Source organism: Ochotona princeps, chromosome 25, assembly GCF_030435755.1.
Source record: "Ochotona princeps isolate mOchPri1 chromosome 25, mOchPri1.hap1, whole genome shotgun sequence".
NCBI lineage: Eukaryota > Metazoa > Chordata > Mammalia > Lagomorpha > Ochotonidae > Ochotona > Ochotona princeps.
The window spans coordinates 30,050,598-30,066,846 of record NC_080856.1 but is presented as its reverse complement, the minus strand read 5'-3'; the positions used below and the strand labels follow the sequence as shown (position 1 = coordinate 30,066,846).

Here is a 16,249-nt window from a genome sequence, read left to right as displayed (position 1 = left end):
CTCATGTTTTACTTCTTTACTATTATTATTATTGATGTATTAAATCTGTAAATACAGAGTGGGTTAATATGTCTTTGAAAATTGAATAACAGAGGGGGGTTGGCATGGGTAACTGGGGAGTGATAGAATCAGAATGCATAAAATCTGTCTTTATATTATTAAAATTAAAAAAGAATTGTGATAACATTTTGCACGTAGAAGCATAGGGGCAGGTACAGTGACATCAGAGGCTAATCTTCCACCTGTGGTGCTGGCATCCCATATGGACACCAGTACTCAACTCTGCAGCCCCATTTCCTATGCAGTTCCTTCCATATGCCCAAGGAAAGCAGTGGAGGACAGCCCAAGTCATTAGAATCCTGTACCCCTGTGGGAGGCCCAGAAAGAAGCTCCTGGTTCACAACGACTCAGTTCTGGCCACTGCAGCCATTTGAGGAATGAACCAGCAGATGGGAAGATCTTTCTGTCTCTCCTCTGCTCTGTAAATCTGCTTTTAGTCAGATCCTATATGACCACCGGGACATGAACCGACACCCACATGGGATCCTGGTGGTTGCGAGACCAGGATTTTAGCCATTTGGCTATCGTGCCAGGACCAATAAATAACTCTTTAAAACAAAAAAACATAGTAAAAAGCTATTTTCATGCTGTTAAATGTTTTAGGACACATAAACACTATGAAGAATATAGCCCTTCACTTTGATTAAAGCCAGAGCTTGCTGATGGGAGTGAGCACTACACAACTGACAGTATCAGTTACTATGCCATGAAAAGTAGGCAAGCGCAAAGAACTTCAACCAGTGTGATATAAAACTGTCCCACAGCTGTTGGCCAGCCCTGTTGACTCCACATCCTGTCAACAAAGAGCTGGCAGAAACTGCTGTCTGCCTTCATCTTCGCAGCACCACTCTGGTGCCAATACATTTAGAACATTCTTTTATTTCATAAAATGACACATTACTGATATTGAAGATAGCATGAGACACTGAAATGTTTCTCGGTGTCCTGCTGAAACACGAAGCCTCACTGGGTACTGCATGCTCATTCCAGACACTAAAATTCTACCAACCTCTGGATCCTTCAGCCTCCGCAGCTTATTCTCCAGCACTCTTTTCTCCTGCGATAACGACTCAAGATCACTCTGTATCTGTTTGTATTTCTAAAGAAAATTGTTATCATTGTATTAATAGCAAAAAAAAATATGTCAACATAGAAATGTTATCTGACATCTTTAATTAAAGCAAAAAGTCTTCATTAACTTACAAAAAATAATCAACTACTATCTGCTTTGTGAAGCTCTTTTGGGGAGTACAAGAGGTAAAGCAGTTAATAACGGCAGCGACTGCAGCAATCAGAAGACAAGACTACAGGACATTATAGCTGAAGATCCCCTCCTAATGAGAGAGATCTCAGTAATAATAAGATGTGGCCAAATTCAATGCATGGCAAAGCTTCTCAGATCACCTAAACACAGATACATTTTAAATAAACTGGGTAAGCATTTGACTTTTCCATTTTTTTTCTTTTTCTTGTGGTTAGACTTTCTGATCGCTTCTGCAGTCTATTTAGAACTCCAGGGCAAAGTGCAAATCCAGATTGACAATGCTCTACTTACAGCCTCCAATACACCTCGCTCTTTCATAGTTCTGAAACACAAATCAGAAAAAAAAAAAAAAATCCATGAAGTTTAAACTTGTGATTTTTAGAAAACGCAAATTTTCTTGTAGGGGTTTGAAAAGATGTGGAATGCGCATTTGGCATGGCAGTTATCCTGCTGCTTGGGATTCTGATATCTCACACTTGGTTCAAATCCCTTTCCTACTCTGGATCCCAGCTCCCTGCTCACACACACTGTCATATACAGCAGATGACGGCTCAAGCACTCGGGTTCCATGTAGAACTGGATCAAGTTCCAGAATCATGGCTTCAGTCTCACCAAGATCTGGCTGTTAGGGGTATTTGGGGAGTAGATACAAAATGAAATATCTCTTCCTCTCTCTGATTTTCAAACAAAATGAAATATCTCTTCCTCTCTCTGCCCTTCAAACAAAATTCATAAAATAATAGAAATAAGGCACAAGGGTGGCAATAATAAAGTTTCAGGTTTTGGAGTATTCTGGATTTCACATGCTCAACTGTTTATCTGAATATTTCTAGTTGACCATTCGGGATTTTCTACAAACAAGATCCTGTTCATCACACAGTGGTTTTCCTTCCCACTCCAAACATTTATGTACTTTTTATCAGCAATTTCCGTGGTAGAAACCCCAACTATTAAAGAATGAATGGAGTGGCACGATTACCCTGTCTTTTAAGATCTAAGAGAATAAGTGTTTGTCTTTCAGTATTACCTTTGCTGTAGAGCCTTTGGAGATGGAATATACCAGACTGAGGAACTTTCCCTCTAATCTGAGCATTTACGTACATAGGGATGGGGGTTTTCAATGTTCTGAGTCTAGTGAGATAATGAGGTGGGATTTCTATTTGAAAAAATACTAGAAACCAATACCACGCACTACATTTAACAGGTATTTTAAAACAAATTTGCCGTTCTGGCCCATATGTTCATAACGTATAATCATTTTACATGTTGTTGGGTTCAAACTTTGAGACTTTTTATTGAGTATTTTTGCATTCATATTAATAAATTCTATTGATCTTTGGTTTTTTGTATGAATCAGTGGAGGAGTATTATCTCTTCTATTTTGGGTAACAGTTTAGAATAAATGGTTCAAGGATATGGCAAAAAATAATGAAAGCTCCTGCCTTTGCGGAGCTGGAGCAGCTGGCAGCTTCCTTCTGCCCTTATGGAGCCAGAACCTCCAGTGCTTCGCTCTCTTTCATGAGCCCTGGGGTCTGGGGACTCACACTGGGGCTGTCAAAGTGGGCATGAGCTCATACACATGTTTCCATTCCAAGGGTGAGTGTGAAGGGGAGAAGGCCCCAGACTAGCAGGAAGTGCCTGTGTCCCAAGAGAGTGGAGATGCAAGGTCTCACACATGCATGCATACCAGAAGACTGGTCTGGGAATCCTCATAAACTTAGCTCCCTGCTAATCAACCTAGAAAAGCAGCGGAAAATGGATTATGTCCTTGGTCTCCTGAACCCACATGGAGATCAGGATAAAACCCTGGGCCCTGGCTTCAGCCTGGCACCATCCAGCTACTGCTGCCACTGGGCAGTGAACCAACGGATCAAAGTTCTCTCTCTATGCCTCCCTCTCTTTAGCTTCACCTTTCAAATAAATGAAATATTTTAAAAATTACACAGTCATTAGAATTGTATTATAATTCTCAAATTTTGATAGAAGTCTTGTTTAGCGTATCTGTAATGGAAGATGTATTCAACTATAAAAACAATAAAATCCGGTCTTCTGCAGCAAAATTGTTAGGAATGGAGGACATTATATTAATTGGAGTAATTAAAAGAAAGACAAATATTTCGTGCTCTCCCCCCTCAAATGCGGAAGCTAAAAAATGGTCTGAGCCCAGAATAGTGGTACCTAGAGGTAGCAATAGAGGAAATTTGTACAACAGAAACATCACAATTAAAAAGAATAAGTTCCTAGTGTTACACAGAATTGTGGGTTGACTACAGTTAAATATGTAAACTGTAATATATTTTATTAGAAAATAAAGGACAGGAGTTCCACAACTCCAATCATAAAGCAATGACAAACAGGAGAAAATGTCAACTACCCTGATTTGATTAGTATACACTGTATACATGCACATATACATGTGTTAAACTGTACCCTGTGTATATTATATAATTCAAGCTAATGTTTTTAAGAAAATGGAGCTTTAAAATTTACCTCTTCCATATATTTGACTGTTTTTCAAATATCTCCAACATCTTATCCAATTTATTTGTCATTGAAGACGCAGCATCTATCGTTTAAAAACAAAAACAATTTAAGTTACTACAAATGACTGTGGTTACTCCATACACCACCTTTAACACACTCTGGCAGATGTGAAAAATAAGCAAGCATAATGGGGTGGGCATTTGGAGCCGGTATAGAGACGCTGTTTCTATATGACGCTGTATTCAATGGTTTCTGCTAATGCATACCCGACGTAGTAAATAATGGCTCAAGTTCTTGAGTCCCTTCCACTCGTGTTCAAGACCCAGACTGAGTTCTCACAGCCTGCCTTTGCCCTGGCCTGAGAGATTCAGGCAGTGAGTCTTTGTCTCTTGAATAAAAATGAAGAAACAAAAATTTTAAGATCAGATGACAGGCTCATATGAGAACCAAAGGAAAATGCTAATGATGAGGACAGCTCTCATTGTATTAAAATACCTGCCATGGTCAAGTCATCACATTAGTCTTGGTTATCTTATGTCTGAAAAAAAAAAATACTAATGTAATGTCACAATTGTCAAATCAGGCTCAGAGAAAGTTATATAACTGTGTACCTGGTAAATACACAAATTGAATATATCCTTATGACAGAACGCATCACAGAACTCTGTGATGCTCAAGAAAAATTGCTTCATTTTCTACTACTAAAGCAAGCACACTATGGAAAGAACTTAGCTAACCTTGTGGAGGTATCTACTGCCACAAACACCTCACAAGTAAATTTAAGATGGTACCAACATGGAGCCAACATAACAAGGATGCATGATAACTTCATTCCACAAAAAAAAAAAAAAATAAATAAAAAAAAAAAAAACTTGCATAGAAGGTTACAGCAAATGTTTAGGAGATAAGAAGATAAAGAGGTTATTTCACAGTCAGAATCATAATGAATGCTAAAGTGTGAATGCATTTCCATTAAAATCCAGAAACAGATGACGATACCCACAGTCTTCACTGCTACTCAGTGTCGTTGCAGAAGTTTAAGCAGAGCCATTAGGCAAGCAAAAAACAAAAAATCAAAAGAATACGAATTGTAAACTATGAGGTCAAGCAATCCCTGCTCACAGATAACATGAAACTCCACTAATGCTTGGCAAAGTTGCAGGTCACAAAATCTACACACAATAATCAATATGGCTGTTGATGGAAACAACACCATGACCGAGCCTGCGGTTCACATACAATAAAAATATCTTAGAATAAACTGAACCAAGAATATGAAATATCTCTATAGTGTAAATTATCAAACATTAAGGAAATAGACAGAAAGCACAAAAATGGAAAGATCTTCTAAGTTCATGAATTGGAAAAATTAATATTATCAAGATATGCATTCTACCCAAGACAACTTATACGTTCAAAACAGTCCAAACTCTAAATACTACCATGGATACGGAAACAGAACCTAAATACTGAAATCAATCTTTCACAACAAAAACAGAAGCCAGAGATATCACAACATGGTATTCTGAGACGTACTTCAGAGTAGTTACAACCAAGATACCCTGGTCCTGGGACAAAAATAAGACATGCAGACCAGTGCAAAATGATGGAAATCTCAGAAATTAATCCACATATCCACAACCAACTTATCATTAGCAAACGATTAAAACCATTCCCTGTAAAAACAACGGTCTCTTCAACAAACGGTGCAGGATGAGGAGAGAAATGCACCCTAAGAAATTGTTTGTAACGTAGACTAGTAAAACCTAATGAAAGACATCATGAAGATTGCACAGAAGAGAGAATAACCTTTTCCTTCTCTATTTTTCTTCTCCTTCAAGAATCCATAACATATGTGGAATTGATTTCCTATGAGTAGCTCATATTTCACATGGACTCTCATTCTTTTTGTCTTCCTAATGTTTGAGGGTTATCCTCCAGATTTCTTTTTTTTAAAAAAAAAAAGCCTTTACTCCGCTTTATCTATTCTGCTGCTGAAGCTTTCAATTGGTATTTTCTATTTTGATTGAAGCTTTCATTTAGAATTTTTTAATGATGTCTTTTAGTGAACTTCTCAATCATGCAACACACTTTCCTTATTTATCAAACTCCTTGAATTCTGTTGCCGTTTAGGATCTTTATTTGGAAACATATTCCAGTCATTTCATAGATTCATTTCTGGAACGTTATTCTTTTACAAGTGTCCTGGTTTCCTGCTCTGTTCTTACATCTCCACATTGACTTGGGTACAGTGTGTGTGATGATCCCTCCTTGGTGCCTGCTTGTGGTAAAAAGAGGTTCTTTTTGTGGTTAGAGAGGATTCAAGCTATTACTTAGCTTTTTCCTTTGACTTTATTGTTGACTTCAGAAGATTAACCACTAAGTAAATACAGAAGACTCTGAAGCTCATGTAGCTCTCTTAGTACCTCTTCAGTATCCCCGGTGTTAGGTGCACAGTAGGTGGGGCATCATTCTTGGTGCTGAAGGACACCAAAGGGGTTTTTCCCCTTTTCTCCTGGTCAGGTCTAAATGATGCTGGAGTTCGATGCTGTAACAATTGTGGCTGTACTATTTTTTAGTGCAGGGTTGGCTGGGAGATGGTGACAGGTCCTGTGACCCATGGCCCCAAAAGTCCTAGTCTCAGAATCCAGGCATATAGAAGAAACTTAATGATAAATCTACAGTGAGATGTCAAGATACAGTGGTGATTTTTTTTTTAAGTTTATTTCTTTTCATTGGAAACGCAAAAAGATCTTCCATCCACTAGTGTCAGCCTAATTTAACATGATGCCCTCTTTTTATATACATTTTGCTGAAAAAGAATTTTATTCTTTTTATATTAAATAAAATTCCATTGTTTTCATATTCCATATTTTCTATATATATTACTTTAAACTGCCCGTCTCATAATGGGCAATTCGGTTGATTCATTTCTTGGTTATGGTGAGTAAAGCTGTCATGAATGGGGCACAGTGTCTCTTTGTTACAATGATTTCATGTCTTTTGGATATATACCCAGCAGTGAACTTTATTTACCATCATGCAATATTACCACTATTCATTTTAAAGCTAAAAGTCTCAGAGTGTTAATACCTTTAGGAAACCCTATAAAATCTAAACATACAAAATAGTGTTACCTTCAATTTGATGCTTTACCGTTTCATAGCTTTTCACAACTACAGGTGAATTTTCTGAATTCATGCTAAAATTTCAAAGAACAAAAGATTTCAATGTACCAAAGAATTAGTTTAAATTCTATTTCAATAAGAATTAGAATGTAGACATTTGTAAAACACACACATATTCTTTAGCTTTTATTCACAGATGTTGAGACAGGCATTTGGGATAGCACTTCAGATGCTTAGGATGCACATATACCCTTGTCAGAGAGCATAGGTTTGAGCCATGACTCCACTTACAATTCCTGCCAATGTGTGCCAGGGCAGGTATCAGATGATGCCTGAGGCCCCATCACCAATGTGAATGATCCAGACCCCAGCCCTCAGCTTGGCCCAATGCCAGCTGTAATAAGCATATGGCAATTTAAACAGCAGGAAAAAAAAAATCTCTCTTCCTGCCCCTTACTTATCTTTCTTGATCTGCCTTACCTCAGGCTCTCAAATCAGAACAAATTCTAAAAATAACTAATAATGAGCAAATTCAGTGTATTCCATGAATACAATCAGATGTATCAACTGAAATAAATTGGGTAGAAACATGAGATTTCTTTTCACCAATAAGTAATGATGTGTGTGATAAGTATGCCAGTTCTGGTGTGAGCCTACCTGGCCCCAAACCTATTTTATCCACTTAGTAATATGTAAGCTGGGTAAGATTTTTAACCTTCTCACAGAATCCATTTTTCTCATCTATTAACAATGAGATTGGTGCTCTGGCACAGTAGGCTAAGCCTCTGCCTAGGGTTTAAAAAAAATAAATAATTTAAAAAAAAAAATAAAAAAAAAAATAAAAATCCCATATGGACACTGGGTCTTGTCCCAGCTGCTCCAATCTCAATGCAGCTCCCTGCTTATAACCTTGGAACGCATCAAAGTATGGCTTAAGTACTTGGGCCACTACACCCATACAGGAGACCCACAAAATACTTCCGAATCTTTGGTTTTGAATCAATTCAGCTTCAACCGACGTGATCATTTGAGGAGTGTACCAGTGAATGGAAGATCTCTTTCTCTCTCTATCTCTGTCTGTCCTCTCTGTACCTATGCCTTTCAAATAAAAAAACCATTTGTTTCTAAAAATGGGGTATAATAATAAAGTTTCCTTAAATATTTATCAATATAAAGAGATCATATATGCAAAGTTACTTTTAAATACTCAATACATAGCAGACATTTAAATATTAAGCATTAATATAGAATCTGAAGTTAACTCTATGCATCCTAGTAAACAATTCACATGAATGAACCCGATCCTCTGAATCAAGGATCTAGATTTGCAATCCTAAGACAGCCAATTCAAGCATCAATCCATTCATGTCCTCAAGTCCAGTAATTAGCAAGTAGATAGAGCATAAATTGGACTATAAATAAATATAGCCCTTCTCATTCATGAGTACTTTTTACCTTAAAATCATAAACAAGATGATTTTACATAGGTCTTATTAACATCCTTTTTCATGGATGTAAAATAACCAATGTGGTTATATATAATTTTTCAATGTCTATTTTTATTTGGAAGGCAAAGAAAAAGAGAGATGATGACAGCAAGACGGGAGACAGAGCTTGATCTTCCATCCCATGACTCACGCCCCAAATGCCTGCAACCCCCAGGGCAGGAACAAGCCAAATGCACGTGCCCAAAGCATCACCTGAGTTGCCCAGGGGTCAGAAGCCCAAAAACCTGAGGCATCCTCTGCTTAATCTCATGAGGCATTAGCAGGAAGCTGGACCAAAGGCCAGGATTCCAACCGGCAACCTAAAATGGGGTGTGGTCATCTTAATGGCAGCCTAACCTGAAGTATCATGGCCCTTGCCCAAGCACATGCAATTTTTAAGAAAGACATTAAAGACTGAATACTTATTCAATTCAATGTAAAATAGTTTCTCATTCACTTTCGGGAGTCATCCAACCAGCTGAGAAGAGTTTACAATGCAAATATTTCAAAGCCAGCAATATTTTATAATAAACACAAATACCTACTACTAAGCACTTGAAATGTGACTGGCATGACTCAGAAACTGATTTTACTATCTAGAATGGATTTTCATAGGCCTGTGTGGCTAGTGACTACTGGACTGGATAGTGCCACCTTAGAGCACAAACATCTTTTAAACAAGGCCAAAGTGACTAGACCTGATCCTATTTGGAATCCCTTCACATCAGCACAATATCTGACACAGTACCTTCTATTTAGTGAAAACACCTGTTTCTGTTTCTTTGTTTCAGTTTTCTATTTCACTTACATGGGTACAGATTCCTGCCAAGACTGCCTTCCAGGTTCTTCTTCATTCTGTAATATTTGTGCAGTGCTTGCAGTGACTGGCTGATTAGCTGCTGCAAGTTCTAGAAGAGTTGGATCTTGATTTAGGAACTCCTGACCTGGTTCCAATTCCTCAAAGAAATTTCATGACGTCATTTATCAAATCTTAGTAATTTTATATCATCTACGTCTAGGGTCAAATACTGATACATTATACAAACCAATGTACATAAGCAATTACAAATCAACTTAAATAAGCAATTTGCAGTAAAATTACACCTGTTGACTTTCACATACCAAATCTGAAATCTAACCCTTTGTTTATTATTTCAATAAATGGACATTTTAAGAAAGTTTAGTAAGTGTAACAATATTTAAGAGGGTCCAGCATTATGGCAGTGTGCATTGAATCATTTCCTGCAATGCCAGCATCCATGATTGCTGATTTGAATTCCAGCTGCCCTACTTCCAATACAGCATCTAAATGATGTGCCGGGAGAGGTAGGAGACCCTGGCCCAAGTACTAAGGTCCAAGCAAGCCACAAGGGAGAACACGATGGAATTCCATACTACTATCCTTGATATAGCCCAACCCTGGCCATTTCTGCCATTTAGAGAATGAATTGGCAAATGAAAAATCTCTTTGTCTCTGCTTCTATCTTTGCCTTTCAAAAAAAACTAAACCACAGAAAGCGAAACTTTTAAAACTGTATAAGAGGGCCCGGCGGCGTGGCCTAGCGGCTAAAGTCCTCGCCTCGAAAGCCCCGGGATCCCATATGGGCGCCGGTTCTAATCCCGGCAGCTCCACTTCCCATCCAGCTCCCTGCTTGTGGCCTGGGAAAGCAGTCGAGGACGGCCCAATGCATTGGGACCCTGCACCCGCGTGGGAGACCCGGAAGAGGTTCCTGGTTCCCGGCTTCGGATCGGTGCGCATCGGCCCGTTGCAGCTCACTTGGGGAGTGAATCATCGGACGGAAGATCTTCCTCTCTGTCTCTCCTCCTCTCTGTATATCTGGCTGTAATAAAATGAATAAATCTTTAAAAAAAATAAAAAAATAAAAATGTATAAGAAATTATGAAATACTTATTTGTCCTAAGTTCCTTACATCATACACTTTAATAAATTACAGAAAGATGCTAATTTGCTCCCTTTTTAAAAAAAATGTACCTATTTGAGTTAGAGAAAAGAATAGATGAAGACAGAAGAGAAGATCTTCCATTTTCTGGTTTACTCCCCAGATAGCTGAAATAGCCAAGGATAGGCCAACCAAACCAAGAGCCAAGAGCTTCATATGGAACTCCCACAAGGGGGGCAGGGGCCCAAGCACTTGGGTCATCTTCTTCAGATTTCCCAAGACCAATTAGAGACAGGTGGGACATGGAACAGCTGGTACACAAACTGGCACCAAAATGGGATGCCTGTGTCACAGGCAATGGCTTTACCAGCTATGTCACAATGTCAATCCCAATAACTTGCTATTCAAGCCTAGCAGTTGTCACTAACTTCCAAATGTTTCACATATAAAGGTTATGATCTGACAATCATCCGTGTGAGTTTTTTTGCTCACTCTGTAACAGACCAACCCTGAAAATAAGGGATAATCAGTAATATTCAGAGAGTAAAATGACACACCATATTTAGTATTCTATGTAAAGGTTCTCCTTAAAGGGAATTCAGCAAAAAAAAATCAGTGTCAAAAAGCCACAGTGAAGAAAACCTAGGAGCAGTCAATATGCAAAGACATATGCATTAAGAACAGCAACTAAAGTCAGGCAGGTTTGATAGAATAACAGATAATCAATCATGTAAACACCTCCAACGCTTATGACAGGAGCAAAAGCTAGAGAAAAAGTCAAGAAACATTCCTAATACCTAGCAAAGAGAAATTCTAGAACCAAGAATTTAAAACACAGATTTCATTGTAGCTTTTGGAATGGAATTTGCATAAAATCCCAAGAGCCATCACAAATGGTCCCAATGGCCACAGTCTGGCCAGGTGAAAACCATGATGCAAAAGTTTGAATCAGGTCTCCCATGTGGATGCCAGGGGCCTATGCATTTGAACTACCTTCTCCTGGCTTTCCTAGGTCTTCAGCAGGAAGCTGGATCACTAGTTCAGCAGTCAGGACATGAACTTGTATCCATAAGGGAGGCCAGCATTGCACGCAGCTTAGACCACAATTTCAGCCCTGATTTAATTCTTTTCATTAAACTGATACATTGCATTTCCAAATAGAGATTTTAACAAAGATCGAATAGAGATAAAGGAACATGAAATGTTAGCATTATAAAGTATAACACTTCAAAGGGACTTCTGGGGTGCAGGTTTCAAAACATCCTTGAGAAGGATGAGCTCTAACCTGATCCTGCATTTCTCTGATGCACGTCACAAAACACTCCCATGGGTTCAACCTGCACCACTATTAGCACAAAGAGCCCTCAGTGATTCTCAAACGTTAGCGAACATAAGAATCCCTTAAGAGCACCTGTGAAAGGGGCAGATTCCTAACTCACATGCAAACATGTCTAAATGAATAAATGTTCTTTATATCACGTATACTATGTGAAATCTGAACAGGATGCAACAACATTATAATACACATTCCTTCAAATGCAAAAGGTAATACAACTGCTTTGGTGATGTAATTCACATGGAATATTAAGAAAATACTCAAGTAACTAGTTAAAAAAGCAAATCCTGGAATTGAAATCAGAACAGTTTTTTCAGTCAGGATTCATCCTGGGGATTACAAATGTATGAACTGGGACGTCAGGCATACTGGCAATGATGGAACATACTGCAAAGGCATGTACAGTTCATGCAGAGGGACGTGTACACATTTGATTGCTACGTATGAGGTGGAACCCTCAATCGGCCATGGGAAGACTGAACAGTGGGCATAAACAGAGAGGAAAATGTTAAGAATGGCTATCCAACTGGATAAAAGTGCCATTACCTGCGACAAATAATATTACAAGACTGGAGAACGGTGACTATGTAAGAGCAAATTATTAATGTTACCGAGAAGGAAGAGGTGACATAGTCCAAAACAAAACTGGGGTAGGCACGGTATCATGGGAATCCGAGCATGGGAAGAAAAGAATAGACACAATATATTATTGGTGGTACAAATGGAGGAGTACCAACCGTCAGCTTGGCTGAGAATAAGACAGAAAAGGAGAGGAAATAGGCTTTAGACAGTCAGTGACTGACATGGGTTGATGCCTATTTCAGAAATGCAACAGAACTTGCAGGAAGTACTTTGGAGTAACTTTGTGAACTACTGTGTTATTTTCCACAGTAGTGTTTTATGGCTCAATTATTGGCCCAGAGGAAGCTAATTCCAGTTTATTTAGCTTATTTGTATGGGTTCTGAAGAACCTGGAAGTTTTCTGCCTTTTGCGATTCTGCCTTAATGGCTTTTATTTAGCTTATTTGTATGGGTTCAATGAAAAATGAAAGAAGTAAATATCAGAAAATCAAAATCACAAGGAAAGTCTTCAAGTTGATTAGAAAAACAGCTAGGAAGAATTCAAGAAAGCCTTGCAGACAAGAAATGGCCAGAGCAGTATTAACAGTACAGAAGTACGCCACATAACACTTCAGTCAATGACAGAATGAACTGGACCACAGCAGTGGTCCAATGAGATTATATCATTTAGTGATGCTGTAAGAATCTTAATTTTTAAAGTACACACTAAAAACCACCTAATGACACATTTGTCAGAGCGTATCCTTGCCATTAAGTGGTTGCAAAACTGTAGTTGGAAAGCCAGAGAATTACAATGCAAACATGACTTGCCTGGGGAAGGTGTCTGTGCAGTAGCTGAGACAACAATTGGGGTGCCTGCATCCCACATTGCAGAGCCTAGGTTTGAGTCCCAGCTCTGCTTCCAAGTCCAGCTTCCTGTTAATGTGCTCCCCAGAGGGCCACAGTGGTGGCTCCAGGGATCTGATTATTACTTATAGCCCCTGTTTTTACTACTGAGGAAGAACTGATTGTCTGCTTACCACTCACTATTTAGTGGCAAATTAAGTTTTTGAATAAAGAAAATTAATAGCATGGCACTGCAAAAATTACAAGAAATATAATAAAGGAGAGAAGGATTCAAGGAGGGAAAAGATAGGTGAGAATTAGCATGACGTTCTTAAAACTGTCTATTCAAAATACATTAAATGTGTTGCCTTTATAAATGAAAAAAACTTTCTCCCCTTCTCTTCCTTTCAAATAAATACTTAATACTTAACTTATATTTCAAATAGTAAGTTGTCTGAATTAGCGGATTTTAAAATCAAGTAACTGTGTTAATGGCAAGGTTCTACTGCAACTGGAAGTGGAGGCCCAGCATTCAGGAGGACACTGGATATTTGGAGCTCAGGAAGACAAGAAACTGGGACATTAGGGCCTTGGGCAGACCACGTACATTGATAGGACACAATGTAAAAAGAAGTGAACAAGACAAGTACATAAGTAAATAAGAAAAAAAAAGGTAGAGAACAGAAAATAGGAGGTAGAAGATAAGCTGAGTATCACTCAATGCCAAGACAATTTTACAAGAGAGTGGAAGCATAGTGGGTTCTACGCCCACTACGCTTCTCTGGGAAGATGGTGGTCAACACACCACAGTGAAAACAAGAACCTCTGACAGCTTTACAGGCCACTCTGATTCCAAAGAAAAGAGTGTACAAGCCATCAGAGTATTCCTCTGGGTCCAGACACAGAGAAGTCTAACAGGCAATTACAGACTCTATATTGACCCTTTAATTAATTACTTTTTTTTACATTTTATTATTCTTATTATCATTTTATGAAACAGTTCCACAGGATCCTAGTATTTCCCTTATCTCAGCCCCAATCCCCCCCCCCATCTAGTTCCTCTATATCATTACTAAAGTATAGTTCTTCATACACAGTCATATGTCCACCATTGCAGGCATGGACAATGGCAGAGAGTCCAGCACCCTATTGTCAAGATAGAGTAAACAGTTTCATTGTAAGTCCATCTTTGTCTGGAAGTAGAAATGCATACTACATTGTATCCTCACATCTGGATATGGTAGTCTCCATTTCACAGCTACTGTACAACCCCTCAAATGAAAAGTCATGATAGAAAATCAAAAATAGAAAGAAAAATGGAAATTTACAATGCCATGAAGTTAAATAACATGTTACTAGATATGACAGTCTCCATTACACAACTACTATACATCCCTCTTAAATGAAGAGCCACAAAACAAATTCAACATCAGGAAGAAAAAAGAAATTAACAACACCATGAAGTTAAATAACATGCTACTAAATGACTAACATGTAGCTGAAGAAATGAAAATCAAGAACCTTCTTGAAGAAAATGATGCTACTGTATGATCTATAAGTCATTGAATGATTTAATCAGTAGAAAGTGTTTTGCAGAGACGAAAAACAATAGAAAACAACAAAACCCATGCGATATAGTTTCTGCTGGTGTTTGTTGCTGAAGTGTGTCTCTTCTAGACAATAAATAGATGGGTTTTTGGTTTTAATCCAGTCTACTAATATAAGACGTTTGATTGAGCTTAAGCCATTTACATTCAGAGTTAATATACATGGGTGGTACTTTGGTCCTGTCATTTTAGGAATGGGTTGTTCATTGGTTTAGTCTTCTATTGTCTTTTTACTGGGATGTTTTTCCCATTTGCCGTTGGTTTTGTTGGGTGCTATTCCTCTTTTCTGTCAAGAGAACATCTTGAAGTATCATTTGTAGGGCAGGATTGGAAGAGGCAAATTCTTTTAACTTTTCTTTACTGTGGAAGAATTTTATTTCATTGTCAAAGACAAAAGAAAGCTTTGCTGGATATGTTATCCTTAGGCCGACAATTTTTTTTTTCTTTTAGAATCTGGAATATGTCACTCCATTCTCTTCTTGCCTGTAGAGTTTCCTGTGAGAGATCTCCCATAAGTTTAATTGGCATTCCTTTATATGTCAACTGAATTTTTTCAACTGCACATTTAAGGATATTTTCCTTATGTTCAACTGAAGAGAGCTTGATGATCATGTGTCTTGGTGAAGGTCACTTTTGATCAGGCCTGTTGGGAGTTCTGTGCCCCTCCTGGATCTTGTTTCCCAAATCTCTCTCTAGATTAGGGAAATTTTCCTTTATTATTTCATTAAATATATTTGTAAAACTAGTTCTCTTTCTGCACCTCTGGGACTCCCATAACTGTTATATGTGGCCTCTTAAAAGTGTCTTTCAATTCTTGAATACTTTTTTTGGCCTGATCCAGCTCTGCTTCCAGCTTTTTGTTTGCTTCCTCCTGGTGACAGGAAATATCTTCCAGTGCTGAGATTCTTTCTTCTACTTGCTTCATTCTATTTTGGAGACTCTCCATTGTACTTTTAATTTGCTCTACTGTGTTCTTAATTTCTGATATATTAGCCTTGATTTGCTTTGTTGCTTCCTTAAATTCTTTGAACTCTTGTATGTTCTTCTCATTGTGGGTCAGAAGCTTTAAAATGAGTTTTATGAATTCTAAATCTCCCATTTTCTCGATGTCTTCCTCAGTGAACTCTGAGGTTGGCAAAGGGGTTTGCTCCTTTGCAGGGGAGTTTTAGTAATATTCACTGTGCCTTTGTCTCTTCTTTGCTCTTGGTCATTGTACTTCTGGTTAGCAGAGTCTTCTCCTTGGGGCAGGTTTCTAAGCTGTGTCACCCACAGGTCTATGATGCGATTTTACTTATTGCAGTTGGTACACAACTTTCACTTGCAGCCACTTGTGTCACTCCCTCCAGCGAGTTCCAGGTCTGGGTTCTTACGGTAGATTTCCACCAAGAACTCCGTAGCCCCAGCTGCTGGCTCACCACTCTCCACCTCCTATGATACTGTGCTGAGGCTGCATCGTTGTCTCTGCAACCTTTCTCCCACTTCTGGTTGCAGCAGTCCCAGGATCAGAGACACACCAGGTGTCCTATATAGCTAGGTTGTCAGTGGCGCGGATCTTGCCAGAACCTGTTGGACATT

General features: G+C 38.5%; 1 protein-coding gene across 1 annotated transcript in view; it reads right to left on the bottom strand.

The window, feature by feature from the left end:
* LOC105942581 (coiled-coil domain-containing protein 7-like) overlaps positions 1-16,249 on the bottom strand; it is a 192,298-nt gene that overhangs the window by 156,492 nt on the left and 19,557 nt on the right. Inside the window, exons 7-11 of the mRNA XM_058681281.1 lie at positions 9,232-9,380; positions 6,946-7,010; positions 3,815-3,890; positions 1,616-1,646; positions 1,070-1,159 (exon numbers count right to left, since the gene is read on the bottom strand). Coding sequence (XP_058537264.1) covers positions 1,070-1,159; positions 1,616-1,646; positions 3,815-3,890; positions 6,946-7,010; positions 9,232-9,380 — 411 coding nt within the window. The remainder of the gene's footprint in view (positions 1-1,069; positions 1,160-1,615; positions 1,647-3,814; positions 3,891-6,945; positions 7,011-9,231; positions 9,381-16,249) is intronic.